At 55.1% G+C, this 26,727-nt stretch overlaps 12 protein-coding genes across 12 annotated transcripts; 5 read left to right on the top strand and 7 right to left on the bottom strand.

The window, feature by feature from the left end:
- Positions 1–27: 27 nt before the first annotated feature.
- N656DRAFT_783336 (glycoside hydrolase family 79 protein) lies at positions 28–1,917 on the bottom strand. Its single transcript, XM_064815933.1, has one exon. The coding sequence runs from the start codon at positions 1,806–1,808 to the stop codon at positions 186–188; it is 1,623 nt and encodes a 540-aa protein (XP_064666618.1). The 5' UTR covers positions 1,809–1,917; the 3' UTR covers positions 28–185.
- Positions 1,918–3,361: 1,444 nt separating this feature from the next.
- Positions 3,362–4,226, top strand: N656DRAFT_716784 (uncharacterized protein; the record flags this gene model as incomplete). Its single annotated transcript, XM_064812158.1, has 3 exons — positions 3,362–3,634; positions 3,711–4,049; positions 4,086–4,226. 3 exons carry the CDS (start codon positions 3,362–3,364, stop codon positions 4,224–4,226), a joined length of 753 nt encoding a protein of 250 aa, XP_064666617.1.
- Positions 4,227–6,113: 1,887 nt separating this feature from the next.
- Positions 6,114–6,699, top strand: N656DRAFT_771230 (uncharacterized protein; the record flags this gene model as incomplete). Its single annotated transcript, XM_064813841.1, has 2 exons — positions 6,114–6,434; positions 6,523–6,699. The coding sequence occupies 2 exons, from the start codon at positions 6,114–6,116 to the stop codon at positions 6,697–6,699; spliced, it is 498 nt and encodes a 165-aa protein (XP_064666616.1).
- Positions 6,700–6,983: 284 nt separating this feature from the next.
- Positions 6,984–9,135, bottom strand: N656DRAFT_771229 (IQ calmodulin-binding motif protein; the record flags this gene model as incomplete). The annotated part of the gene is made up of 4 exons (XM_064813840.1): positions 6,984–7,460; positions 7,576–8,635; positions 8,689–8,795; positions 8,848–9,135. 4 exons carry the CDS (start codon positions 9,133–9,135, stop codon positions 6,984–6,986), a joined length of 1,932 nt encoding a protein of 643 aa, XP_064666615.1.
- Positions 9,136–9,806: 671 nt separating this feature from the next.
- Positions 9,807–11,205, bottom strand: N656DRAFT_771228 (Zn-dependent exopeptidase; the record flags this gene model as incomplete). Its single annotated transcript, XM_064813839.1, has 4 exons — positions 9,807–10,082; positions 10,136–10,681; positions 10,737–10,937; positions 11,002–11,205. The coding sequence occupies 4 exons, from the start codon at positions 11,203–11,205 to the stop codon at positions 9,807–9,809; spliced, it is 1,227 nt and encodes a 408-aa protein (XP_064666614.1).
- A 328-nt stretch (positions 11,206–11,533) lies between these two features.
- Positions 11,534–12,863, top strand: N656DRAFT_783332 (uncharacterized protein). The gene has a single exon (XM_064815932.1). It carries the CDS (start codon positions 11,789–11,791, stop codon positions 12,626–12,628), a length of 840 nt encoding a protein of 279 aa, XP_064666613.1. The 5' UTR covers positions 11,534–11,788; the 3' UTR covers positions 12,629–12,863.
- N656DRAFT_353473 (uncharacterized protein) lies at positions 12,794–15,169 on the bottom strand. The gene is made up of 4 exons (XM_064809342.1): positions 14,812–15,169; positions 14,504–14,745; positions 14,363–14,446; positions 12,794–14,277 (listed from the first exon to the last, which is right to left on the bottom strand). Exons 1-4 carry the CDS (start codon positions 14,847–14,849, stop codon positions 12,959–12,961), a joined length of 1,683 nt encoding a protein of 560 aa, XP_064666612.1. The 5' UTR covers positions 14,850–15,169; the 3' UTR covers positions 12,794–12,958.
- A 1,168-nt stretch (positions 15,170–16,337) lies between these two features.
- On the bottom strand, positions 16,338–17,609 carry N656DRAFT_716516 (uncharacterized protein; the record flags this gene model as incomplete). The annotated part of the gene is made up of 2 exons (XM_064812137.1): positions 16,338–17,072; positions 17,163–17,609. The coding sequence occupies 2 exons, from the start codon at positions 17,607–17,609 to the stop codon at positions 16,338–16,340; spliced, it is 1,182 nt and encodes a 393-aa protein (XP_064666611.1).
- An 848-nt stretch (positions 17,610–18,457) lies between these two features.
- On the bottom strand, positions 18,458–20,274 carry N656DRAFT_716680 (T-complex protein 1; the record flags this gene model as incomplete). The annotated part of the gene is made up of 3 exons (XM_064812151.1): positions 18,458–19,984; positions 20,046–20,131; positions 20,187–20,274. The coding sequence occupies 3 exons, from the start codon at positions 20,272–20,274 to the stop codon at positions 18,458–18,460; spliced, it is 1,701 nt and encodes a 566-aa protein (XP_064666610.1).
- A 332-nt stretch (positions 20,275–20,606) lies between these two features.
- On the top strand, positions 20,607–22,994 carry N656DRAFT_738427 (prolyl-tRNA synthetase). The gene is made up of 3 exons (XM_064812764.1): positions 20,607–21,215; positions 21,271–21,335; positions 21,398–22,994. The coding sequence occupies exons 1-3, from the start codon at positions 20,794–20,796 to the stop codon at positions 22,576–22,578; spliced, it is 1,668 nt and encodes a 555-aa protein (XP_064666609.1). The 5' UTR covers positions 20,607–20,793; the 3' UTR covers positions 22,579–22,994.
- Positions 22,825–24,896, bottom strand: N656DRAFT_783327 (uncharacterized protein). Its single transcript, XM_064815931.1, has 2 exons — positions 24,769–24,896; positions 22,825–24,707 (listed from the first exon to the last, which is right to left on the bottom strand). Exons 1-2 carry the CDS (start codon positions 24,850–24,852, stop codon positions 23,139–23,141), a joined length of 1,653 nt encoding a protein of 550 aa, XP_064666608.1. The 5' UTR covers positions 24,853–24,896; the 3' UTR covers positions 22,825–23,138.
- A 441-nt stretch (positions 24,897–25,337) lies between these two features.
- On the top strand, positions 25,338–26,167 carry N656DRAFT_352930 (uncharacterized protein). The gene is made up of 3 exons (XM_064809340.1): positions 25,338–25,548; positions 25,645–25,854; positions 26,079–26,167. Exons 1-2 carry the CDS (start codon positions 25,461–25,463, stop codon positions 25,851–25,853), a joined length of 297 nt encoding a protein of 98 aa, XP_064666607.1. The 5' UTR covers positions 25,338–25,460; the 3' UTR covers position 25,854; positions 26,079–26,167.
- Positions 26,168–26,727: the final 560 nt, after the last annotated feature.

Here is a 26,727-nt window from a genome sequence, read left to right as displayed (position 1 = left end):
AGCAATATGAAAATTTCATTTCCACACTCTAGTTCCAGAACCCTACGTACGATGGTATAAGCCTTGGCAATGTGGACTACACAGTCGTTTGCGACCGTCTGAGCGGAACCGGTTTCCCCACGTAAAATGGTACTTGAACTTGGGTGGGAATGCACTAGTAAATGGAAGTACCATATTTTTGCAAATCAATGACCTTTTGCTCCCTGCATCCCATTCAGGGAATGAAGGCCAGCCCTATTGAATGTAACGAGAACTGCTTCACTGTCTCGGATCCATACCTTCTCATTTCTTCCCAGTTCCTCCACCTGGAGCTCTCCGGCAGCAAATCCGTCCCTAAACGACTGTCCCGCCCACGTCACCTTGGCTGCGTCCTTCTCGTCTACCGAGGGTGCAGTCATCCGCTTGACCGCTGCACCGTCGTGCTTGCCAATATCAAGGTAGACCACCCCCGGTGGGCTTGCATGTCCCGCATAGAACGGCTTCATGTTCAGAATGACCAGCTTCTCCAACTCTTCTCCTTCGCCAAAGATGGCATACGCAGAGAATTCACTCTGAGCCAGCCCCTGCGGGGTCGGCAGCGCCGCGATCCTCTTCCTTTCCGAGCCACCCTCCAGCAATGCCTCAGTCACCAGCAGCTGCGACACAAAGACTGGCAACACACGTGCGGGCCCGCGCTTGGACGAGTCGATGGGGTACAGGAGCGAGTAGCTGCTGAAGCCCGGGGTGCCGTCGTCGCCGGGGGTGTTGAGCTGCTGGTCGGACTGAAACACCAAAGTAGCGCCCTGGTGGAGATGCACGCTGGTGGCGTTGCGCACGGCGTAGAGCAGCTCGACGTCGGCGGTCCACAGCGCCTGCGCAAAGGTGTCCGACACGTTGGGTTTCCCGCTGCACGCGATCGAGTTGAACTCCCCAATCACCCACTCGGCGCCCGAGTCCATGGCGGCTTTGGCGGAGGGATAGATCTCGTCGTCGGCGTACCGCGCCAGGTCCGTGTGGTTGAGCAGGTTGCTGATGGTCGCCCGCCGCTCCCGTGCCGGGTCGCATGTTGCGAAGGCGTACGAGTGGATCGAGTACTGCCCGACTTGGCCTGTTGAGTTGATCCCCGCGGGTATGAGGTCGCTGGGGCGGACGTGGAGGCCCGTCACGTCGGTCGTGGCGCTGGACGCCCACCATTTCCCATGGCTGGTGCCGTTCGTGGCGAGGTCGATTTGCCGGGTGAAGTCTTGCCATTGTGCAACGTAGGCCTGGGTGCTGCGGTTCCAGCGACTGGTTGGGTAGTTTGTGGGCTCGTTGCCCAGTTCGTAGTAGACGATCTTGTCCCGCTGATATGTGTACGAAGCATTCGCGAGCCCCCGAGCAATGTCAACCGAGTTGTTGCCGAAATTGAGCGTCGAGACGAAGGTTGTGCCGCGGGGGAAGTTGTTCCACGCGTCATAGAATGCTGGTCCGATCGTGGTCCTGTATATCCCACCTTTCTCATTCTCAGTCCGCACGACAGATTCTTTTTGATTGGCGTCAAAGACCATGCTGTCCATGGTAATGCCCCCGGCACGTATTATGGGCCTTGCCCCACGCTGGTACAGGTGGCTCAGGAGAGTGAAGGTGAGGTTCCTGGGCGAGTCTGGCTCGCCAAAGAACTCGACCCAGAAGGCCGGCTCAAAGGAGTAGCTGACAAACTGAGGGACATGAGGTTGTGAGATTGGCGATGAGGGTGTACGGCTGAGCGAGTAGTAGTGTGGTGAACAACTTGCGGCTACTCCTGGTATGGCCGCGAACATGGCGCTCACCGCTAGAGCTAGGTAATTCATGGTTATGGTTATATGGTGGTTAGATGTTATGATCTGAAAGTCAGCGACAAACATTGCCCTTGATCTTATACCCGACTTGAATCGGCAGAAGTCATGGACTCATGGTGTTGTTGATGGCTACCTGACTACTACTCCTAATACTTTACTAATGACCCCGCCCCTCTGCACATCCCTAGGCTCATCACGGGTAATCGTGAGCAAGCGAGCAGCGTCGTAGTATCGCGGTTGATTTTTCCACCAAACGGGACGTAACTTGACGTAAGTGATTGGAGCGACTATACCCGGGCCCGGAATCCTGGCCGGTGACCTACCCACGACTGCTACGCTTGCGGTTTACGGCTGGGCTCATAGACGACATAAACAATGGGTTATCGGTATGGTTCTTTATGGATTACGAGATGCAATACTTGAGAACGAGGGAGCGTGCAAGTTTCATTCCCGCCCCTCGAGTCTCACCTACATACTCAGGTAAGGTATATGCACTTGTAGCTGCATATGGCTAGCTACTTAGTTAGTATACGAGGTAGAAGCCGTGATGAGACTTATTACTTGAAGCCATGGTATTATTAGTATCCTTCGCGTTTCTCACGATCATCTGGTTGCTAGGCACTTCAGCATTTCTTCTGTGTTTTGCCCCCCCTTTTACCCCTTTTTTGCCCCATACTCCCGTTCTTCATCCCTTCTTGACCTCGTCCACGTCTCCCTTCTTCTTCAGGCGGACGCTAGTCGTCATTTAAAGAGAGGACTCGTCTTGCGTTGGGATCGCTTTGCTTGTGTCTGCAACCCGTTTTAGACGAATTGGCAGGAACCTTGGATGCAGGCTAAGAACTTAACTCAAGGAACAGCCTGATCACTTTGAGTTGACCCGATCAACTGGACAGGCATGGCTTGGCAGCAGTGATCTAAGACCCGCTCAAGGTCGATCCATAGAGTCAGTTCTCCGTCCAGGTCCAGCAATGCCGTTGAGTAGATTCAGAGCAGCGGCTTAGAGAGCACCGGAGCTTGAGAAACATCGAACTTAGCATTCCAGTTGCTCATGAGTCGGATTGAGTGTAAGTTATGGACTACGAACGCTAAGAACAATCAGATTTGGCCTTGAGGGGCGGAGCTCCATCCTCCTTTGTCCTTTGTCTTGCAGGGAGAACCACGCACCTCTAAAGTCACTTCCTTTGACTCAGCGCCACGATTTCTATCCGTCATAGATGCTTGCAGCGTGGCGCCAACCTCGTCCCTTAGTCCCTGAAGCGCTTGCTTAAAATAGACCAGATATTGTAACTCCCCGAGTGTCCCATGTCCTACTTGTCCTCCATGCTTAATGGTCCAAGTATAAAGGGAAACGATGGATTTCCGATCCTAGTAGACCTACATTGCCCCTGATCTTGCCCGGAAGGGAACTGGACATTCTCCCAAAGCAACTCAGAGCCTGTGGACGAAGCAAGCGAAGATACTAGTAAATAGTAATAGCTGCTTACCAGCCGCACGCCGAGCTCACTCTGTTTTCCATACCAAGATAAACTGCACATTCTTGCAGTCCCTCGCTCGTATCAATCTGCATGTCTGCACTAAGCAAGCTCCTTCTTCTAGCCGGCTTCGCCGCGCACGCCATGGCCATCACCATTCCGGTCAAAGTTGGTGAAGTTGGCCTCACCTTCGAACCGAACGAAATAAGGGCACACAAGGACGACGTAATCGAATTCCGTTTCTACGCCTTGAACCACAGCGTTGTGGCAGGCAACTTCGACGAGGCCTGCACACCCGCTGAAGAAGGGGGCTTTTTCTCGGGCTTCAACTTCCCTACAGCAAGAACCAACCCGCCAACCGCCAATGTAAGTTTCGTCCTCCTTCCAGTCCCCTATGTCAAAACCACCCGTTCAGGTCTAACAGCATTTTTGCACCTCCTAGCCCCTCGTCTTCCGCGTGACCGTCACCAACACCCACCCGCTGCCCATCTACTGCTCGCAGAACAACGGGCAGCACTGCAAGAACGGCATGGTGGCCGTCATCAACCCAAGCGGCCAGCGGCGGTCGCTCGCGGCGTACAGAAGCCTGCTGGCCAACGCAGGCAACGCCACCTCCCCGCTGCAGGGGGTCTTTGGTGGCGTGATTGCCCAGAGAGAGGACGACGGCTCTGCAAGCTACAGCGCCAGCACCACTACTGCTACTGCTACTGCTACTGTCACAACGAGTGCTGTCCTGAATCAGACCGTGACGACTACTACTACTACTACTACTACTAGCAGTGTGACTGGTGGAGGTGGTGGTGATGGCTTGGGGCAGACGACGGCGGCCACCGTGACCCAAACGGGTGCCGCTGCCACGAGCACGACTGCCGCGCCTGCCAGTGGAGCGGGCAGGTTGGCTGGTGTACCGCTTGCGGGGATGCTGCTGGCCGCGGCCGCTGCGGTTGTCTTTGTTTGAGTGGATAAGGGGTGTCGTTGAGTACCATAAGTAGTGTGGTTTGTCCGGCTTTGTGAGATTGCTTTGTTTAGTGCCACGGTAGAATACGAAAATATAGACAAAGACAAAACCTCGGAATGAGCGTCCCTCGCTCCTTTTCCGGCTTGATTCCGTTAGGGGTAGGCGGTCGACAGCCCGGGGGCGGGGTCCAGGGGATTCACGTCAGTCGCCAGCTTAGCGACAGGAAGCGTCAGAGCTCTTCATGTATGGATATTTCACAACTACCTGCTGCCCTTGATTGTATACTACGCTACTGTTCTCGCTTGAGTAAGGAATACAATTCCGTTCGAGAGAAATACTCCTAAAAACCCATCTAGTTCAGGGGATAGCCGCTGAGCTGAGAGCTTTTGCTAACACTCACCCCTGATAAGGATCAGATCCGAATGATCATATGATTTCTCTGCTCAACAGGCGCCAGATGGTTTGAGGACAGGCGAAGCTACAGAGACTCAATGCAGCAGTATCTGATGGTTCAATGCTGTAGGTTACCTTAAGTTTAGACAGCTTGGTAAACGACGCTTAGGAGTACTATGCGTCCTACCTGATAGTCTTTTGGCGTTTCCACGTCTTTCGATCCGTCCGAATCCATCCCTTGGGCCTACTGCAACCCTGAACTGTCACAAAACGCGTTGTGGCGCGAGATGGACTTAGATCTGCCGGTAATGTACCCAAGGAGCCACCTTGGCGACCTGGGGCAAACATCCCTCCTAAAGAATCCTTCACAGACTGCGAATTCCATGATTGGTGGATTGTATTCTCAATGGCTTCTTACCTTCCATTACGGTGATCTCCTCCGTACACTGGTTTACCTGTGGTCCGAGGGCTAATAAGCTTGGGAAAATGATGGTTATGGAGAATGGCCCCTATTCGAACATCGCGGGTTCCAGTCGAGGTAGAATCACATGGATGTAGGGGCTATGAGACTGGCGAGGTAAGGTACCTTTAACCTCTATAGTCCAGGGCCATTGGTTTACCAAGCACGCATCTCCCCTTATGTTAGGTACCTAGGTAAGGTAACTACATGTAGGAGTGCGGCGGGACGGGACCGTTGGAATGGCAATGTAGGATGACATCTAGTGTAATAGCCTCCATCTCCAATCGAAAAGGGCCAACAGATTAAAGATCCCAGCGTAACAGCTTACCAAGACACTACTAACACTCCGAGTCCCCCCCGTCCACGAGCTGGGACCAGGCCAAAGGATTGCATAAGTACAACGCTGAGACTTCCAGGACTGCAATCAAGGAATCACTTTGCTGTTTCATTCATTCAATCGCCCGGTTTACAATCTACATGTACCTCCAACTACGGTACGCATCCCTTCAGATTTGATTGGCCACGGACCAAAATGCAGGGGAAGTGCGTTGGGTCGGGCCTCGGCTGCTGTTGAAGATGGAAGGAGTTGGGGCGCTTAGTGTACCTTAGTCTATCGCCCAACACTGAACAATACTATGAACGCACTAATGACCACAAAGCATCGAAAGTTCCCGGCGAGTCGGACAAACTGAACGTCGAGTCACCAAATGATATGTCCAAACTTGGAATACTCGGAGCAACTACGGAATGAGGTCTTGAAGCCAAGACACCATGGGAGGCCGAGGAGACGGGAACCGAGCAGAGGAACCAGGATAATCAGGTAGCGATGATACTACCGAGTACAACCCTCGAGTGTGGTGAAGCCGGCAGCGAATTGCACTATATAAGTCCCAAGCATCTAGCCATTCTCACTCTTCTTACGGCTCATACATAGTATACACACCCACACCAACGCGACTACAATTACCACTTGGTCATTGAGTACATTTACTCCATCAGCAATCACCGTGTCAGTCAGCCCAGCAACCTGAACCATGCTGTCCCTCAAATCCCTCCTCGCCACCATCACCGTCGCCCTCGCAGCCACCGCCAGTGCCCAGGACAAGAGATGGTTCGAGGGCAAGGGCCAAATCCGCATGATGTACAACAACGATCCGTACCAGGACCTCGGCTGCCTCACCAGCGCGGGGAAGTGGACCGTCGACGAGCCGCTCTGCGGGACCTTTGAGGGCGTCTGGATCAGAGAGTACAATTTCAACCTCACTTCCCTGGATCCCGGGTCCGGCCCTTGCGGAGCGGTCAAGGGTCCATTGACTTTTACGTGTGGAAAGGATGTACAGCCGTACTCGTTCGGTGTAAGTACATGCCGTGCCAGTTGGGAGGTCCCGTGCGGTTGGAAGTGCAACACCATTATTGACACTTTGATCTGACCTATCGTGACAGACTCTTGGACCCAATGTCCCCAGACAGGGCCTCATGGCCCTCGTCATCGGTCAGTACGTCGTCTTTGCCACCGATGGAGTCAGCCCGCCTCCGCCTGGTGGTGAACCCATGTCCATCCGCCCCTGGAGAAGCTTGGACAAGCCGAAGTGGGCCTGGATAGGATGGAAGGCTCTCTGAGTAGAGATGTGAAATTGATGGCGGTCAACGAGGCGGTATCGTTTGTCAGATTGTTTAGACTCACTGCAGTAAGAGGCTACTTCTCTCCTAGCTGGGGGGGAATACTGCTTCTAAATTGGCTAAGGAAGTCTATGGGCCAGCTGGAATTCCATGTACATAAAACATTATATCGTCCACCATTTGATAAGAGCACATAAGTACTAGTAGTATCCAATTCCCCATCTTATCTAGTCCAACCTGAGCCCTATCCATAATCCCTTCCCCCTTCCCTCAAAGTTCAAAACTCAAAACCCACCAGTCCCTCTAACCCTCTTCACCGCCCCTTTAGCCCCCTTCAACCACGCAAACCTGCCCACATCAACACCAACCGCACCGTCAGCCTCCCTCCCCTCCTCATCCCGCCACACCCCATCTTCCTTATCCACCGCACCAAAGACCGCAGTGTTCTGGTTCCTCTCAAGCGCGCTCATCCACTCGGCACACAGCTCCTCACTGTCGACCAACAGGTTAACCTCCTGGCTGTGGAACCAGCTCTGTGTGTCCTGGTTGCCGTTCCCCTGCACCGCGACACGCCCGTCGACAATCATGAGCTTGACGTGGCTCGACCGCAGCCGCTTCGACTGCACGAGGGGAACCGTCTGGTCCTTGGCCACGTACCACTTGTAGTGCAGCCGGCTGCGCGCCGAGTCGGACGAAAGCGAGGCGTGGAGTGACGCTGCGACGCCTTCGTTGTGCCCGCCTTGTTTGGGAAGGAGTTCGCCCTGTGGTTATGTAATGCGGTGCTCAAGGTTAGCAACTACCTACACGATTTTGGCGGGTTTGGTTGAGAGGAACTCAGGGCTGTGACGGGGGTTGGATTATATTGACAGTACATACCGCATCGTTGTAGCTCAGGCAGATATAACAATACACATCCACCCCACGCTCACACGCCTCACGGATCGCAGGAATAAGAGGACTGGCGTTGAGCGTTGGGGACACGATGAGGACGCTGTTTTGAGCGTTGCGCAAGGCCGACAGCCACGCGGCGTTTTGTGGCGTCCAGAGCGACCTGTGCGTGGGCGGGCCGTAAGGGGCGCGGTTGACCAGCGCCATCGGGTAGAGAGTATCCGCTTGGTGGGTGATGTAAGGCGTCATCCGCTCCCCCTTGGGCGCTTTGGGGTCGCCTGGAAACCCCTCGTTGATGGTGTGGTTGAGCAGCCGTGTCACGGCCTCCATGTGTGTTTCTCCCGGTTTCGGAGAGAGTGAGGCCTGAATCCGGGCCACTTCGCCCGCGATGTCGTCGTCGTAGTGTGGGTCATCTGCGGTATGTGGCGGAAGAGGTTGAGACGGCTGTTGATTCCTGTCGCTGGGTTGTTCTCTGGCCGGCTGGTCCGCGCCCAAGGTTCCCTTGCCCGACGGCCAGACTCCGCCATGAGTAGCTGGACAATCATGGCTTGGCAACGGCGGTACCATCGGTTTGTGCCAGGATATCAGTGCCATATCGTAGATCGAATCAACAATGGGTCCCTCCAAGTGGACCAGCATTTCCAGGTTATCGTTGTCCTGGATATTGTTGCTCTGCAACAGGGCTATTTTCCGGTCAACCACCATGTATTTGGCATGGAACGTGCCCAACAACGGCGTATGAAAGTTCATCACTTCCATGTCGATATTCGGAATCTCGCTAGGGTGAGGCAAGTTAACATTCTTGCCAGTAGCCTCCCTTTCCGAGACAATATAATGAGGCTCAATGAGTTGTCTCGGGCTACCGCGGTCATACAGAATTTTAAGGACAACCTTTGTCCCTCTGGAGCCGGCCCGGCGGTCTAGCTCCCTGATGGCATTCGTAATGTATTTGGAGGCGGTGCTGTTCTGCCAGTAGTTTGTCGCTAGAAAGACCTCACGTTCGGCTCGAACAATGACATTGGACATATGTCGAACGATGTCAGGCATACTTTCGTTGTGTCAGTCAGCGCCCACAACCAGTACAGCGAAAAGGGGGCGTACACTGAAATCACGGTAAGGGGCACCGTTCCGCAGCTGCCCATCAACGAGGGGCTGACCATGCCTCGGAAAGGGTCGTCCTCGAGTGTACAGAGAGCATCATGGTATATCTGGAATGTATTAGCAGATCCTGCCCCTGACACAACGATGTATCCGGCATACCTTCAAGAACAGCTCACTCGGCTGCGTAGGGCCCCATTTCCCACAGAGTGTTGCCTTTTCCAGCTCATCCAGCGGAGCAGATATGCTTTCTATGGTGCCGTTAGTATCCCTACGCTCCTGAGCCGCCTTCAAAGTGCGGTCGCCGTAAAGTTTCTCCCAGGCATCGCCGGGTGCCAGATCTGGATCCTTGGCAAGGAGCGATGACACACTTTCGCTCGAGGTGCACAACCGGATGAGACGGTCGCTGATTTGATCATTGGGCTGTTGAGCCTGTTGATGCCTCGCCATACCGCATATAGAGACCTACGGCACTGGAAGAATGATTGATTTCCAAAGTCTGACTAGGGAAAGGCGAATGATAGACCAAGGGTTATGTCGACATTGCAATTCCGTTTCGTACTTCAACAAACTTGGGAACGTCAGACAATGGGCTGGACTTGTGTCGCCGTGGTGGCTAACCTGGTGGTGGCGGGAAACAGACGGGATTCAGTTGTGGCTGGAGGAATTAAAATAGTAGAAAAACTGTCGTGGAAACAAAATGAAGATGAAACCAGAAATCAAAGAATATTCGAATCCGTTGAATCGCACTGGCATATAGATCGACTCGCATCGAATCAACACGCTGCTTGTGTCGCTCGTCTTGCACTAGTTGTGTTGAGCTGCGATTTCGTTTGACTGTGACGTCAGTGGTCTCGGCATGGTGAACTTGTCAACCACACAACTGAAGCTCTGTCAAGGTACGTGTCCTGACTCCTGCACCGCCCTGCTGCCAAGAGTTGTTTCCACGACCTGTCAACTCAGCTATTCCCAGTTGCCTGGGTTCCAGAAACAATGATCGTGCATTTACTCCCATGAAGAAACTATTGGACTAGAACGCAAGAACCGCCCCTAAGCACCATGTTGCATCACATGCACGTACTCCCTAACTCCTAGCGGCCGATTTACTTGTCCAACTGCTCCTAGAGATCACCCATGTCGTTGCCCTGCTGCTTCTCTAGCTTCGGGAAATCGGTAAACGCCAACTCATACGCAAAAGCTAACGTCAAGCGGGCGTGCTGGATCATGTGGTCGAACGACAGGTACTTAATCACATCATCCGAGCTGTGAATGTGGTTATCCGAGTACTCAAAGGGAGCCTCGATAACGAACGCCGAAGGATACCCAGCCTTGGACGCAGAGGCGTGGTCTGAGCAGGCGTATCCACATTTGGTCTCGATGTAAGGGATGTCGCAATACTATACAGCCAAGTCAGCGCAGCAAAACGAAGGAGTCGAGGGATCCAACATACCGCGACAATCACCTTCTTGATAAACTCGGTCAGGTTGGGATCAACATGATCGACGACGACGCCTACGCTCTCAGCCAGGCCCGCCTCAAGCGTCAACGTCACAAAGCCCGTCATGTCCTGCTGCAGCATGGCCTTGACATCGCGGGCTTGCTTCGCGTACTCGTGAAAGATGGCCTGGCTGCCGAGGAGACCGCCTTCTTCGGCGCTGTACCAATGGAACTCGAGCGTGTTCTCATGCTTCCCCTTGACGATGTCCTCGGACTGCAGGAGGACACGGAACGCCTCCAGGATGGTCACGGTGCCGCTGCCGTCATCATCAGCACCTGGCGCAGGCAGCACGCTCGGCAACCACAGGTTGATCGAGTCCTGGTGCGCCCCGACCACCACGGTCGAGTTGGTCTTGCCCGGGATCGTGGCGATGATGCTGTGCTGTCCCCACGGATGCTTGAAGTGCTCGGCACGCACGCGGTCCTCGGCACCAGCCGTCTTGATGGTGTCCAGGACTTGGGCTAGCAGCCACTCGCTTGACTGACGTCCCCAGTCGGACTGTTTGATGCCAGTCAGCGTTATCTCTGGCAGGCTTGAATTCCAGCTGGCCTACCTTGTAGTATCGTGTATGGAATGAGCTGAAGGTTGTGAGGTGGTCTTCGAGCTCGGTCTTGGACAGCTGCTTAAGCAGCGGTTTCACGTCGTCTTGCCGAGTGGGTTTCTCGGGAAAGACAGATTTCTTGATTGAGCCGCTGCGAGCGCGTATGGTGTCGAGGTCGGAGTTGTCGGTGATGTCGAAGAATCGCTTGCCCTCCTGGTGAAGACGCACATCAGCTAATCGCCTGTCAACAGTAGGAGATTGGTCTGGCGAGACGCACCCTGCGAAGCGCCCACTTCTCGTCTTCAGTCACCCATCTTGTTTCGCCCGGTCCAAGCTCGATGTGAAACTTTTGCGTGCTCCTGGGGACGTTGGGGATGCCATTTGGGTACAGGACCACGCGATCTGACTCGCCAGGCTCTACAAACCGGGCACTGGCCGCGGGGAGCAGCAGTGTGAGCAGCGATGCGTTGGAGATCTTCATCGCAGTGTCTGATACAGAATGACAATAGTTGGGGAGTGATGTACCGAGTATATCACGGACGATTTGTTACAAGAGCCGAAGTTGCAAGAGAGGGAACGGGCAGCGTGCGGAGATAACAACCTAAGCTCAGCTCGGTATACGTCAGCTGGTCTAGGGGAGGTTGGCGTCTGTGTAACAGTGCCTGTATAGGCAGCCTCGGTGGTTTCGGAATCAGGGACAGCGCACCGATAAGCTGGACAGGGGTCCATAATTGGCCCGCTTCAGACGGCTGTCACCTAAACTCATCTAGCCCCGCTTGTTCTGGAACGGCTTTAGGACGTTAGGTGGACCTTGTGCAGCCACCGTCCGAGCTTCAGGTCCAAGATGCAGTGGACTGTCATGAGCTCATGAATTGGTAATTTGCTCGACTCCTTTTCCATGTTCTTCGGATAGAGGAGTTAGATTCACCATTTAGTGTCTATGTAGACGAACACATACCACATTGGGTCCCTGATTCAGTGGTAGATCGGCGTACTTCGTATCGTCCCCTTTATGCAAACAAAACCAACCCTTTCTGGACGTGAAGCATACTTATATACCCACCATGTCCACCTCCTCCCCCACGGACGACAACCCACCCCCGGGTCCAGGTCCAAGCAAAGGCGACCTGATCAGACGCGGGGCCTACAAAACCAACGTCGCCGGCGTTCTCACCTTCGTCGGCCTCCGCGGTCTCGAGCCCCTCCTCCAGTACCAACTTCTTCGGCCGGGGGGATGGGGCACCGCGCTGCTCACACGCCTCAACCTCTCCGCAATCCCATCTTCAGCCCTTCCACTCGCAACCCTCTTTGGCACCACCCTGCCCCTGCCCCTTCCGAACCTAGTCCTGGTCTCCATGTCGGCCGCAGCCTCGCTCAAACAAATCTTCTGGCTCCTGGCCATCGGCCGCGAGGAACTGGGGCCGGGCGCATCCGCTGCCGTGGGCATCTTCAACGGCGCTTTCAACAGCCTCAACGCGCTGCTCTTTCTTTGGTCCGCCACTTCACCCTTCTCCAGCTTCTCCACTTCCCTTGGCCTACCCTTACCCGCACCGATGCTCGCCGGCGCGGCACTGTTCACCCTCGGCATCGCCCTCGAGACACTTCCTGAAATCCAGCGCAAGCGCTTCAAGGAAAACCCGGCCAACAAGGGCAAGGTGTGCGACGCGGGCGTGTGGGGGTGGGTGCGGCACCCCAACTACGGTGGGTACGCCCTCTGGCGGACGGGCTACGCGCTTGCGGCAGGCGGGCTGGCCTTCGGGCTGGTCATGGGCGTTTGGCAGATGTGGCACTTTGCGACTGACTCGGTTGTGTTTATGGATGAGTACATGCAGAAGAGGTATGGCGAGCAGTGGGAGGGGCATAAGAAGAGGGTGAGGTGGCTGTTGGTGCCGGGCATTTATTGATCGATCCAGGGGTGGATCTGAGAAAGGGGCTGGGGGGAAACAGGATGGAATGGGGGTGAAATGATAGGAAAGTGTTTGGGGTAAAGCCACTGGATGCTCATATAGCCCGAACCAGGGGTTGGAATTAGAGTCCCTCGGGATCTTGTCCCAACTCCTGTGCAACTAAGGGAACATCAGAAGAAAACGGCAAGGAGTTCTTCAAAAGCTGGCATCCAGCTGTTCCCAAGCTCAAAGCTGACAATGCCTACCCAAAATATGTGTTGCGCCTCGCTCGTGCTGATGCATGACACGCTAGGGAAACCGGACATGGTGGGTATCATGAGCTCCTCTTTACATGCTGTCCTCCATCTGCTTGCTCCTGGTCTTGGACCAGCTGTCCCTCTCCTGCTTGCCACCCTGGCTCTCAAGACCCATGCCACGTTCAACCCACTGCTTACTGCCCATCTCGCTCAGACGCGAGAGAGCGCGCGCAAACGCAAAGGCTTCCTCATCACCTGTGAAAAGGTTCGACTTGGACAGTTGCTCCACGTTATGGTCGAGATTCTCCATCATGTGGCTCATGACATCCTCCACGGCATTGTCATCCGCCAACTCCCCGCTTTTCCCGTCCTTCATGAGCGACTCGCGGATCTCGGCCTTGGAAATGAACAACTCCTGCAACGGCACCGCAGTTGTCAACACCAACTTAGCGTGCGACTCATACACGGCGTCAATGAAGGTGATGAAGCGCCGCGCCAGATCCCGCTGGCGGTACGTCATGCCGGGGACTTCGGTCACAATGAAGGCGTCGTACGATCGCATGAGTTCCAGGTAGTCCGCTGCGCTCGTCGGCTTGCCAATGAGCTCGTCAAAAGTAAACCACGCGCAGCGGCCGCTGACACGCGGCACAATAATCTCGCGGCCCCACACCCTCTGCGTCTCCGGATGCGGCTCGGGGCTGTCCGGGTCGCCCAGAAAGCGGAACCACTTTTCGGCATGCGAGGCCGCATGGGCATCGAGGGGAGTGTGGTAGACGCCTGACGGCGGACGCGGAATCTTGCGGTAGTCGGTTGTCGAGTCGAGATTGATGACGTGCAGGCGGCTTTTGAGCAACTGGATGGCCGGGATAAACGACTCGCGTTGTATTCCGTTTTTGTACAACTCGTCTGGGTGCCTGTTGGAGGTTGTCACCAGCACCACACCATGAGACATTAGTGATTCAAGCAGTCGCCGCAGAATCATGGCGTCAGCGACATCGGTACACTGGAACTCATCAAAACATAAGACATTCCCCTGCTCTGCGATCTCGGCCGCCACAAACGGCACGCAGTCGACATCGCTTCCATATTGCAGCTTCTTTTTGTGCAGCCGCCGGTGTACATCCTGCATGAAATTGTGAAAGTGTATCCTTGTCTTGGACCGCACCGATTGGGGAAGCGTGTCGTAGAACAGATCCATGAGCATTGTCTTGCCACTGCCGACATCCCCGTACAGGTAGAGCCCACGTGGGAGGTTGCTTGGGATCTTCCGGATAGGCGTTTTGCTGCTACTGCCAAACCATGAAAAGAGCGACTTGGCCGGTTTGACAGCTTCTAGCGTCGGATGGACGACGGGCGGTGCAGAGTAATGCTTGAGCTCTTCGTGCAGATGCTGGAGGCTTTGAATGATGCCTAAAACGAACGGACGGAAAGTGAGTTCAACAAGCCCCATTTCTTCAAGCGCGCCAGCTGACAATCGACTCGAAATGCGGCCCACCTCTCTGATGCTCATCGTTTCGGAGCACACCATTCATGACCCGCCTATCGTACTCTTGTATGGGACCAATATCCTCGGTGTTGGCTGCAACGTCATGTTAGCTTCCTTCTTCGAAGTATGCTATTCCTTCCGAAGACACACTATTCTCGGTCGCGGCCGCTGCGATCGATGACGCCTTTCTCCCTCTCTGCCCTCTAACAATCGAGCCTGGAAGCGTTGGACGGATCGCTATGGCCAGAGGGCTGTAAGGCGCCGGCTGGCCAGTCATTGTGCATCTGTATGCGGTGCACATGGTGCGCCGTCGCACACGGCTATGTATCGGTCGCAATACTGTCCCCGGAGGGAATAGACACGGGTGCAGGCGCATGGCACTTCTCGGTCGCCTATTCAAAGTTTAGACTTTGTATCGAACCTTGGGGGAAAGATACATGGAGGCTCGCTTGACTTACAGCATTGGATGCCACAGCCTGGAAGTCGGCCGTGGCATCGCAGGCTCAGGTTCTCTCCTCAATACCGGCAAGAGGCGACGAATGTCGTTGAAGACAATTTTCACTTCTTCTCGGCACTATAGGTGGACAATGGAGGGAGGTGTGTCGTTCGTTCTAGGGCGCAGCACACATGCTAGTATAGAGCTCGCAGGTCGCGGATGAGGGAGCTTGAAATGCCGAACCAATGCCGAGTCGACCGAAAATCTAATTCCGCCAGCAACACGCGCCTAGATCAGACAGAGCAGAGAACAGGCTGATGGCGTCCTACCTAAGCCGCAAGGTATTACCCAGGACCAGCTTGTCGTTCCAGCAGGTTGCAGGTATGTAGTTTCGGTTGTGTGTCGACAACTGCGCATACGAAATAAGGAGATGACCCGGAAGTTGGCGTCTTGGGAATTGCAGGGAGAAGGTTCATTGAAATAAGTGGGGTCAAGATTCCGGATTCCAGTGCCCCGGCACTGCCCGTGCCTGCATGTCATTCCGAACGCGGGGTGGCAATCGCGGGCGTGTCCGAGGTTATGATGCAACCCAAGTCAGGGCTTGGCAGACGTTACCCAAAAGGCTCTAGGAAGTAAGGTATGCCTCAACTTGTTCATGTTTGGTTAAGGTTAGCATTATGCTCGTACTTGCGGCCTAACGTTATGTGTACTGTACAGTACACGCAGCCGGGTAAGGTAAGGCAGTTGGAGGTGGCGGCTTAAAAGCCCTAGTCAAACACCAAAGCGGATGGGAGGATTGAGCCTGAAATTGACCTGAACGTTGCGGCCGTTTTCCCGCCGCGGAAGTAGTGGAACACTGCGCTATGATATTCAGCCCCTGCTGTGAGCTGGTTTGTTTCAGCTCGGGAAGTTCCAGGTGAACGCTTATACATACGAATATCCGTAGGTACACACAATGTAAGTTACATCCATTCTCGGATGAAACTTACGTTCCATCTAGCTCCGGGATGGGACGAACATGGTCAGGCTCATCCAGCCATTTTCATAGCCCACTTCGTACCACGTCCTGGTTCCAGAGTGATGGACGTTCTCTGTCGTACTTTGGTTGTGAGCAATGCAGGCAGAGCTGGGCCGCTGCAAGACTGTAACGGGCCAACCACCCCTGATTCTAACACAAGGCATTTTGCGAACTCAAAATCTCAAATAACCTGAAGTCCTATCACTTGTCATAGCAATTAGAGAATCGGCTACTCGCGGTCCAGAAGTTCACTTACTCCCACAACTCTCAGCCAGCAGGCTATTCCCATTGCAAAGTATAGGGAAGGCAGGACGTGGTCCACCTAAAACAATACTGCAGCGCCTTCACAGCTGCTGTTTTCCTTGCGGTGTGAAGCAAGCATACTGACAGTAGGAACGTCTTGGAGTCCTGGACACGTGCAGGGTTCTATGCAATCTTCGAGAATCTCTAGTATCAAGACAGAATGCTTTCAAAGAAGGGGTAAACACCTGAATTTCACAGAAGGCCGTATGCAATCCTATCCAACCCTCTCAGCACCAAGCGTACTTCTCATTGGCAACCCAATCGACCTCCTCGATCGGCTCATCGCCATACCACTTCAGACTCGCAATGCTTGACGTATCGCGGTCGACGTATTCAAATTCGAGACCGCACCGCTCGATGATGCCCCGGACCTTGGGCGTCGGATTCCACATCTGCACCTCCTCGGTGTTCCATTCGGCCGCCTCGGTCTGCGCAATCTGCATAACCGCCCTGAACCCGTCGACCAGCTCTTCTTCTGGCCGCTTTTCGTCTTCCACCACCACCCTCAGCACATGCAGCGTGTTCCCCTTTGACGTTTCCAAGCCATTATGATATCCCCTGGTCCATACCGCCCAGATCCTCTTCCCCGGCTCGCCGGCGACAGCACCCTTCACAGTCGGCGTCCGCCCAAAGATGCACTTGGTGATAAAGTCCTCCCTCATCAAATGCCACAGCATCTGGTCCAGCTCCGGGATCAGCGCCACATGCGTCTTCCCCGCCGGCCGCCGCACCAAGTCGGCCCGCATGAGCTTCTCATCAAGGCAGCACAGCTCCGCGAGCTCATGGTATCCGATCGGTTTCGCCAGCTGAGTACTGGAGCCTTGGTCCCTCTGGGCGGCTCCCGAAACCGGTTTGAACGCAACATGGCTGCTCGCAAACGGCGCCCAACCAGCCCTCGCATAGAATTGCTTGCCGATGTCGCTATACAGCACCGAAAACAGCGGCGGGGAAGAACCGCCACGCTTCCCCTGCGGCACCGCCGCCCCGTTGCCCTCACCACCACCACCAGCAGCAGCGTCCGAGTCCATTGCCGCCACCGCCGCACTCGGAACCTGCCAATCCCGTAGCTTCGCTCCTAGCTCCTTCATCATGCGGCTCGCGTAGCCCTTGCCCCTGTACGTCGGGTCCGTGAAGACGCTTCCGATCCCGTACACCATGCCCTCCTGGACCCTTGCACCATCCCCTCCTCCCCGCGTGAGGATGCCCCGTTTGCGGAGGGTCTCGCACGAAGACAGCACGGGACGCTCATCGGGCGGCAGGCCGGCGATGGTCAGGATCCAGTGGGTCAGGCCGCCGTTTTTGGCGAGCGGCACTGTCATCATGTAGGCCTCCCGCGCGAGGTAGTCAGCCTCGTTGAGGGCGCCGGCCCACTTGGCATGCGTGAGCTTCCATGTGCGGGTTCGTTCGGCGGAGGTGGGATGGGTGAGGATGAGGTTTGGGGAGGAGGCATCCGGGAGGGAAGCAGTGGAAGACGTAGCCTGAGGGATAGTGGAGCCCATCTTGACCGTTTTCTTTTATTTTGTGGCACTTCCCCCTCCTGTTGGTTATGTTATAGTGTTGAGGTGGAAAGGCAGGTAATGGTTTGTGAGACGAGGCTCTAAAACCTCTGATCTAGGACACAAACGAGACAGAGACAAGATACAATAAGACAAAGAACGAAAGTGTCCTGTAGAAACCCCTCGGGTTCAAGTTCCCTGTAAAGCTAAGGGCGCAAGCGGATTCCTTAGAAGACGATGGAGGCGAGGTGGACACTTCCCCCTCGCTGCGATCCTTGGCTAATAAGGCCTGCATTTAGGGATACCTCCTAGGTACCTTTCAGGGTATCTTAGTCATTAGAAGGCAGCATCTCACAAAACACACAAGAACAATTCTACCGCTCAAGCCGAATCCCAACCACGGGACTGAACTTGAAGGAACCAAGGCTCGAGATAACGAGGCATTGATGCGGAGAAAGAGTCAACAAAGTGTCTGCCAGACGCCTCATTGGCCAGGAGCCCGAGGTGGAAGGTCAGATGCCACATCTGCTCCGGCAAGATGCAAGGATGGGAGCCGCATGCACACCAGATTTTACGTCACAAAGCCGCATTGGCTCTGGGCCGAACGGTTGACTTGACTGTAGGTTCCGCCCAGGGGGTGGAAACCGCTCCTTGGCCGGCTGACTCCGCTCGGAGGAAGCTAAGCCGATGATATGCGACTCCAGGTACATGTAAAGATCATGAAGTTTGCGACACAACCAACACTGACCCCTAATGTACTGCTCATCCGCGTTGCATGGGCATCTCAGATATCTATCCGATGGCCTTGACAGAAGCATGGTTCTCTGTTGTGCTGCTTACTACTCTGCCATCTAGTGATCGTGCCCGTCGTCCTCCGGCTTCTGCTCCGGATCCAGCTTGATCAAGGTATCAATGCGCATGATGCTGATGCATGCCTCCACGGCGCTCTTCAGCTGCCGGACCTTGCTGATGCTAGGCTCCACCACTCCGGCCTTGATTTCGTCCACCACTTTGCCCTTCATCAGGTCCAAGCCATAGTTCTTGTAGGCCTTTTTGCGCGCCACCGTCTTCTCGTCCTCGTTTGCTTCGCCCTCTTGGATGCGCTGAGACAGCGCATGCCTTGACCGCAGCTGGGCTACTAGCTCGGATGCATCCTTGGCTGCATTGACCGCAAGGGTCTTGGGGATGACTAGTAATGACTGAGCGAACTCGCCGATGGCGAGCTGCTCGCGTGAGCCGACCGTGCCCGCAAACTCTTCCAGGTAGATGTGCAAGGCAGTCTCGACCGCACCTCCACCCGGCACGATGCTGCCGCTTTCAAGGGTCCTCTTGACGGCGCACAAGCTGTCGTGCACCGACCGCTCCATCTCGTCGAGCTGGAAGTCGTTGGGTCCCCGGAGGATAATCGACGCCGAAGAATGCGTCTTGGTGCCCTTGATCAGGATGCACTCGTCATCCGAGATACGCTCCTGCACCACCTCCTCAGCATGGCCGAGGTATGACGGCTCAAATTTCTCGTCGCCGTTGAGGTCTGAAAGTGTGCTCAGCAACGTGGCGCCCGTAGCCTTGGCAATACGCCGCAGGTCCTCCTTCTTGCACCGTCGAACAGCCATGGCGCCCCTCTCGACGAACAGCTTCAGGCAGAGATCGTCAATTCCCTTGGTGGTCAGAACAACGTTCGCGCCGGCCTTGAGGATCATCTCCACGCGCTCAATGATCATGCCGGACTCCCGCGCCCTAATCTGCTCAAGCTGATCCGGGTCGTCTACGGTAATCTGAACACCCAGCTTCATCCTTTCCTTTTGGAGATTCATATCCAAGCAGGCAATCTTGGCATCTTGTATCCGTGTCTTCATGGCCTGGGAAGCCACAGTGCAGTTCAGCGCGTAGCCCTTAACCAGTATTGATTCAAGGGCTCCCTTGCCGTGAGCCTTGAGGATGTTGACAGCCTTCACGGGGTATTTGACCTCGTTTTTGTTATTTGTTGTCTTGACAGCCTGCATCGCGTCGACGACCATATTCGCAAAGAAATCCGAATCGGAGCCGATAATCTTACTGGACATGGATGTTTTGGCGATGTTCAAGAGCGATTCCCGTCCCAGATGCTCCACCTTAATGCTGACATGTTCGTTCATGTACTTGACCGCTTCGCGGAGCGCCAGACGGTAGCCCGTAATGATGGTCGTCGGGTGTATCCGGTTCTTCATCAGCTCGTTTCCCCTCCTGAGCAGCTCTGCGGCAATCAAAACAACCGATGTTGTCCCGTCGCCAACCTCCTTGTCCTGCTGTTGCGCAAGGTCAACCAGTATCTTCCCTGCGGGGTGCTCGACGTCGAGCAGACTGAGGATGGTCGCGCCGTCGTTCGTCACCGTCACATCCTGTGTCCTGTTAGGAGGGGTGCTCGGCGCAATCAATGAGCCAGGAGTGAAAGCAACGCACTCCGATATCATCCACCATCATCTTGTCCAGACCACTGGGGCCAAAGGAGCTCTTGACCACATTCGCAATGGCTTGTGTAGCCAGAACTGTATTCTTGGTTAGCAAAGGTGACATCTTTATCGTGAGGCTCTTGCAACTAACCATTTTGGTCCCGAATATCTGAACCGGAGATCTTCTGTCCGCCCAGGAACAGTGTCCCGTTTCTTGGCTGCTCGAACATGGAGGCCATCGCTAGAGGTGTTCGTTATGAGGCGGCGATCGGCGGGTAAGAGGAAAGAATGTCGTGTGAACAGACGCGGGAAAGTGATCGAAAGTCGGCTCTGTTTGGCAGGCTCCAACAATTTCGAGCAACGAGCTCTGACCGCCCACCCAGAGAGGCAAGCTCAGGCCTGGATCCACCTCAATGTTTTTCTGCCGGAGGGGAGATAATCCCACGCCGGCCACTCCTACAGCGGCAGTTTCCAGGGCTCTGATTGGTCAGAACCCCATAAAACTTTATCTGCCAGACTGCCCCCGGCAGAAAAGTCGCGGCCCAGCCCACCTTGATGCCCCTCGTTTCGGGAGCGAGGGGTGAGTGCCAGTGCGGGGCACCAAAAATATACATACAGCCCCGTGCCTCGTCCCGCCTCCCTCACTCCGTTTGACTCACTCCCGATCAAGTCGGTTGGGCACTAACCGCCAATTCCCAGATATCTGATACCTTCGGCCTGGTTGACTTCTCCTCAAGAATTTCCAGAGCGCAGTAACCATGGAGGACGCAAAGGAGCAGTCGAAGAGCGAGCAGAAGAAGGCCGAGAAGCAAGCCAAGATGGCGGCTGCAAAGGCTGAGAAGGCTGCAAAGCAGGCGACGCTCCCCGTTGTCGGCGGCAAGAAGACCGACGACATTATTGGCATTACGGTTTCAAAATCGGAAAACTTCTCGCAATGGTACCAGGAAGTCGTTCTCAAAGCCGAAATGATCGAGTACTACACCGAAATCTCGGGTTTCTTCATCATGCGCCCTGCGACGATGCACATTTGGAACACGATACGCAAGTGGTTTCAGGAGAGGATCGAGGCCATGGGTGTTGAGGAGACCAGCTTCCCCATGTTCCTGTCGCAGAAGTCTTTGGAGAAGGAGAAGGACCACGTCGAGGGTTTCGCTCCTGAACTGGCTTGGGTAACAAAGGCGTAAGTCGGGGAGCAGTTCTTTCAGATTCGTGGCAGCCCGGACTGACTTTGCCAGTGGTGATAAGGATCTTGAGGTTCCCGTCGCGGTGCGCCCAACCTCTGAAGCCGTCATGTATCCTTGTGAGTTGTCCTTGGCCCATTGGGCATGATATTGTCAGAGGTCAAGCCGCTGATCAGTGTAGACTACTCCAAGTGGATCAGAAGCCATCGTGACCTCCCGTTCCGGCTGAACCAATGGAACTCAGTCGTTCGCTGGGAAGCCAAGCAGACCACCCCCTTCCTCAGAGCGAGAGAATTCCTCTGGCAAGAAGGGCATACCGCCCACCTCACCGAACAGCAAGCCGGGGAGGAAGTGCTCCAAATCCTCGAGCTGTATGCCGGTATTTACGAGCAACTCCTCGCCGTCCCTGTTGTACGAGGCAGGAAAACGGAGGCTGAGAAGTTTGCGGGCGGTTACTACACGACGACGGTAGAGGGTTACATTCCTTCTAACGGGCGGGGCATTCAGGGCGCAACATCCCATTGCCTCGGGCAGAACTTCTCCAAGATGTTCGACATCACCGTCGAGGACCCTAACGAGAAGGGCAAGCACATCCACGTGTGGCAGAACTCGTGGGGCTTGTCCACTCGCGTCATCGGCGTGATGGTCATGATCCACGGCGACGACAAGGGTCTCGTGCTTCCGCCCCGGATCGCAAAGATCCAATCAATCCTCATTCCCGTCGGCCTAACAGCAAAGATGTCTGCCGAGGAGAAGGAGAAGCACCTCAAGCACCTCGACGAGCTATTCTACACCCTCAAGAAGGCCGGCATCCGCGTCGAAGTAGACCTTCGCGAAGGGTACACTCCTGCCTGGAAGTTCAACGACTGGGAGCTGAAGGGTGTCCCGCTACGGCTGGAATTCGGCCCCAAGGATGCGGCCAAGGACGTCGTCAGCTATGCGCGCCGCGACACGGGCGAGAAGGGCACCATCCCCATCGCCGAGCTCACCGCCAAGGTCCCCGAGCTGCTCGAGACGATCCAGCAGGACATGTACAACAAGGCCGACGCCGCGTACCGGGCGCACCGCGTCAAGATCACCAACTGGGACGAGGTTGTCCCCGCGCTTGACGCCAAGAACGTCGTCATTATCCCGCACTGCCTCGTCCCGGAGTGTGAGGACAAGGTCAAGGAGCTGACGACCGGTCGCTCGGACGATGCGGCGGATGGCCCCGAGGGCCAGAAGGCCCCGTCCATGGGCATGAAGTCCCTCTGCATTCCATTTGAGCAGCCTGAGGGCTTGGTCAAGGGCGAGACCAAGTGTCTCAACCCCGAGTGCACCCGGCTGGCGGAGCAGTGGTGCATGTTTGGGCGGAGTTATTGAAAGCGGCTTTAGGGGAATCTAGTCTCTACTTTCGTCATTGTGTTTGCGGTGGAGTGCAAGTGTACCGTAGGCGGGTAAGGGATGGAAATTCTCTATGGACGGAGGTGGGACTGCTTCTCCGTCGATTTCGGTTGGGAAAAGGGACATAGCCGGCAGTCGGCAGCGGAACGTGGAAGGCGACAGCTATGGCGATGACGATTTGCTCGATACCTTGTCCTCTTTGAGTGCATATATAGACCTGCGTTTGAGGGGCCGTTTGCTTTCCCTATCGGTGAATGGCCCTGCATTGAGATCAGGGTCGGCGTGCACATCAGGTATGCGATTCCGTTGACAGGCGCAGATACGAGACCTAGTTCCGGCTTAGAAGTAAGAGTCAACGATACTTGTTAAATCCTAATGCGCCGTCTTAGGACCTTTTATGAGGGGTATAACAAGTGCTTGTACCCTTCACCCCAGCCGAGGTTTCAACCTGTCCCATACCCGATCGCTCCCGACCTAGCATCAAAACAAGAAACGATAAACCAAGAAAACAAGTCATATCAAATCTAAACCACTGCTCTTCACCAAGCAGCCATAGCGCTCTTCCTCTTGCCACCCCTCCCCTTTCCACTCCCACTCCCACTTTTTCCCCCCTCTTCCACCACATCCCCATCCAGTTCAACCATCTTCCCCTTGTCAGCCCTCATCATCTTCTTGACCTTGGCCTTCCTGATAGCCTCCATATCCAGCTTCCGCCGCCATTCACACCCCTCGACAAACTCGCAGGAGCGGCACTTGAAGGCCTCCTCGAGCGGTACGCCGTGGGGCTCGCGCTCACCCTTCCACCATCGCATCGTCTCCTCCAGGTACAGATCGAGTGTGTGTGGCTCGACAAAGAAGGTATTTGTGCAGATGACGGAGCCGTCTTCGGGTTGGACAGGCCCAGGCCCATTTCCCGGGGCCGAGCGCCGCGGTCTTTTGCCGCTGCTGCTGGCATCTGCCTCTTCTGGTGAGGTCTCTGACTCGGCAGAGGTGGTGGTGGTGGTGCGATCCTCCCGGCTGCGGTACCGGTACTCGACCGCTACTATTTGGCCGAGATCAGCGGCTCCCCTGGGGAAGGTGAGGTGGATTTCGAATTTTAGGAGCGGGAGGAGGGCGCGGAGGGTGCGGTATTTGAGCTTTCGAGAGCGGGATGGGGATGAAGATTCGCCGTCTTCGGTCAGGTCGAAGCTACTTAGTTGCGATGGACTGGAGGGCGCAGAGACAAACCCCCCGTTTTCGAGTCCATTGCTTAACTCTGAGGAGGCGCCACTGAAAGAAGAGGCAGAGGATGTTTCAGCATCGATGTCGGCGAAAATCTCTCCGTGTATGGCCCCGATCTGGGCCATGAAGGAGTCGGAGAAGGGTTCGTCGGGGTTAAGCCCGTAGCGCTCAAATACGCGTAGGTAGTCCAGTTGGTCGGTGGCCATCTGTGTGAGGAAGCGGTGGTAAAGGAACAGCTGGATGATAGCCACCCGTACCTGTGCCTGGGAGGGCGGGGCGGCCGTTGTCCGCGTCTTGACGTCGGTGATGTATATCTCATAGTCCCGGCCCTTGTTGTAGGGAGTACCAGGGTCTGTCATTTGCGAGTTCGTTACGGTCTGGCTGCTGCCGCGACTGCTAAGGACCTCCTCCTCCAATTCGGGGTCCGGGTTCTCGTAGCTCAGGCCGTCAATGACGCCATTGACGACGTTCCCGTCCACCATGCCCCATACTTCAAGTTCACGAGTAAGTCCCGTGTCGCGCAGAACCCGCAATCCTTGGATTGTATTCCAGATTTTGAGCCCAAAGGCGTCTTCCTTCTTGGTGACGTCTATTTGGACTGGCGTGTAAACTTCCCGCTCAAGCTTCTCGTGGACTTCTGAGCCCCGCTTCATGGCTGCCGTTCGCGTCTTTCTCCCGCCAGGGAGTTGGGTCAAGGTGTAGTAGTACTGCAGTTCGCACCATGATCCAGCTATCAAGTCCGAAACGGAGAATGGCTTCATGGGGAATGTGCGGAAGCGCAGGATCGGCGGCCGGTTGTCTTCCACAAGATCCTTGGCACGCCCTTTGGCCTTTTCAAGAGATTCCGAAGCCTTGTCGGCCTCGGACAGCGCACGGCTCACTAGTCGCTTTCGGTCAGTGGTGAGTGATAACGGATTCCACCAAGCCGGGATCGGCAGACAAACTTACGGTCCGGGTACCTAATCTCCGGGCCTGAGAGCAGCGTAGGGGCAGACCTCGGTTTTGTCTTGTGGACAAAGGAAGCAAGCTCATCACGGTCGGGTGAGACCGAAGGCGCAAGCCTTCGTCTATCTTGCCCCTTGGCAGCGCTGCTGCGCGTGATGTCATCAACATGGTCAGGGTTGCGCCCGTCGAGGTCGGAGGTGTCGACGCTCAAATCGTCGTCGCTAAGGGCGGCGATGGCTTCCTCAATTGCGAATGAAGCATCGGCATCGGGAACAGAATTAGTAGATGTGGTAAGATGGACCGAGCTTTGTGCAGGGTTCCGAGCGCTGAACTTCTGGGAAGCGCGTGCTGATGGGGTCAACGGGTCTGACCGAGGCTGCGGCGCACTTGACGAAAGCCGGTCAACAATGGCCAGCAGCTCTTCTTCGTCGGATGTTGTCAGGTCATAGCCATAATCGGTGTCGCTATCCGTGTCAAAGCCTGCCATCCCAGCCACTAGGACATTGTTTCTCGCAGATTTGCGATGCTGTTTTTTGAAGGTGCAACCTGGAGAAGCCTGGTCCAGCCTTGCCCCCTCATTCGCACCCTGCTCAGGAAGGAAGGAAGGCCTCAATGCGACTGGCTCAGCAAGCCCCAGTGCCAATTTCTGCCTGCTGGACGCGTCCTCACATGACCTGCTGCTTAAATGGCCGCAAATGCCCCGAAAGCGTGATTCCTCAACGACCTCAACATTACGGTATGTTCAATGTATGCTACAAAATATAACATTACGGTATGTTCAACGTAAGCTACACAACATAGTCTTCCGGATAGCTTCATATTATGCCGCTATATGCCGCTGATCTTACTTTCTCCGCAAATACTAACCCTGGGTATTAGCTAACGATGACATGGATCGAAGCCACGAGATGCCACTTGAGTTCGAAAACATCATCAAAGATGGCCAGCTTACCGAGGAAATCAAGGCGACACCACATGCCATGTGCGTCCGGTCTAAGAAAAGACGGAAGGGGAAACGAACAAATCAAAAGAACCCTGCGATCATCCGACGCTTAACCCTCAAGCCCGCAACGCCAACACGGGTATAGGGTAGGTACTTAAGGTACAATAGCTGACAGCGACAAATCAAGAAGCGCGTTGAGCATTAATCGCTGCTTCCACTTGACAGGTCCCAAAGCTGCGAGCATCTACCTCCAGCCTCGACGTAATCGTCAGCGTTGTGCTGTGACATTCAGCCCGCATTACACAACAGAATCTCGAGGCTGAGATCCGTTCATGGTCAAGTTTAGCAATCATTGAGCTCATTGTGGTAGCATTCCGAAAAGACAGGTTATCAGACCCTACAGCTTACGCATAGTCGGCCGCTTCAGCCATCCGCTCATTGTCGCTGGCTCAGCTGATTACCACGAGGCTGGGATCACCGACGGCTTCGGCCGATGACTAACATCAGGGCGACCAAGATTATAAGATCAATAACACAATATCCTGGTTGTCAGAGATCACGGTTCTGAAATGGGGACAAGGATAACGTTATCATCCTCAGCATTTCCTCATCCTCAGCTTTTCCGGTTCCGGTCATAACAAGTGGTAGACCCCGTCCCTTGACCCAGCAGCTGCGACGAGCTGCAGGAGACTCAGCTTCGTCACGGAACCAGCCAATCCCCATCACTTCTACAAAGGCCCGGACCGGAGGCACGGCTGCAGCTCATCCCCTTTGGAGAGTGGTGTTATGGCTTGGGGAGCACTTCATTTTCGCCATTGGTTTCGGCAGAAGTATGACTCGCGTTAGCCCTCAAGGCCAGCTTTTCAATATGCCAAGCAATCCACCATCCCAGTGAATCCGATAATCAGCTCTGCGTGCCGCTCGGACACGTCCAGATTGGGTATCGATATTATGCGCCTTCGCTTCGCTGGCCAGAGCCTCGCCCACCCTCCCACTCGGGTCGACGCTGGATTGACTGA

The sequence above is a fragment of the Canariomyces notabilis genome (genome assembly GCF_033297395.1).
Source record: "Canariomyces notabilis strain CBS 508.74 unplaced genomic scaffold N656scaffold_27, whole genome shotgun sequence".
NCBI lineage: Eukaryota > Fungi > Ascomycota > Sordariomycetes > Sordariales > Chaetomiaceae > Canariomyces > Canariomyces notabilis.
Note: the sequence above shows the minus strand (reverse complement) of the source record. Positions and strands in the feature narration are given on the sequence as shown.

Excerpts from the sequence above, each read along its gene's own strand:
- N656DRAFT_783336 (XM_064815933.1), bottom strand. The coding sequence starts at position 1,808 with ATGAATTACCTAGCTCTAGCGGTGAGCGCCATGTTCGCGGCCATACCA.
- N656DRAFT_783332 (XM_064815932.1), top strand. The coding sequence starts at position 11,789 with ATGTCCACCTCCTCCCCCACGGACGACAACCCACCCCCGGGTCCAGGT.
- N656DRAFT_353473 (XM_064809342.1), bottom strand. The coding sequence starts at position 14,849 with ATGCCACGGCCGACTTCCAGGCTGTGGCATCCAATGCT. Across the intron at positions 14,746-14,811 it reads AGGCTGTGGCATCCAATGCT|GCGACCGAGAAGTGCCATGC; the intron begins GTAAGTCAAGCG and ends AACTTTGAATAG. Across the intron at positions 14,278-14,362 it reads AAACGATGAGCATCAGAGAG|GCATCATTCAAAGCCTCCAG; the intron begins GTGGGCCGCATT and ends CGTTCGTTTTAG.
- N656DRAFT_738427 (XM_064812764.1), top strand. The coding sequence starts at position 20,794 with ATGGAGGACGCAAAGGAGCAGTCGAAGAGCGAGCAGAAGAAGGCCGAG. Across the intron at positions 21,216-21,270 it reads CTGGCTTGGGTAACAAAGGC|TGGTGATAAGGATCTTGAGG; the intron begins GTAAGTCGGGGA and ends TGACTTTGCCAG. Across the intron at positions 21,336-21,397 it reads TGAAGCCGTCATGTATCCTT|ACTACTCCAAGTGGATCAGA; the intron begins GTGAGTTGTCCT and ends TGATCAGTGTAG.
- N656DRAFT_783327 (XM_064815931.1), bottom strand. The coding sequence starts at position 24,852 with ATGAGCTTGCTTCCTTTGTCCACAAGACAAAACCGAGGTCTGCCCCTA. Across the intron at positions 24,708-24,768 it reads GGAGATTAGGTACCCGGACC|CGACTAGTGAGCCGTGCGCT; the intron begins GTAAGTTTGTCT and ends ACTGACCGAAAG.
- N656DRAFT_352930 (XM_064809340.1), top strand. The coding sequence starts at position 25,461 with ATGCCCCGAAAGCGTGATTCCTCAACGACCTCAACATTACGGTATGTT. Across the intron at positions 25,549-25,644 it reads AACATTACGGTATGTTCAAC|CTAACGATGACATGGATCGA; the intron begins GTAAGCTACACA and ends CCTGGGTATTAG.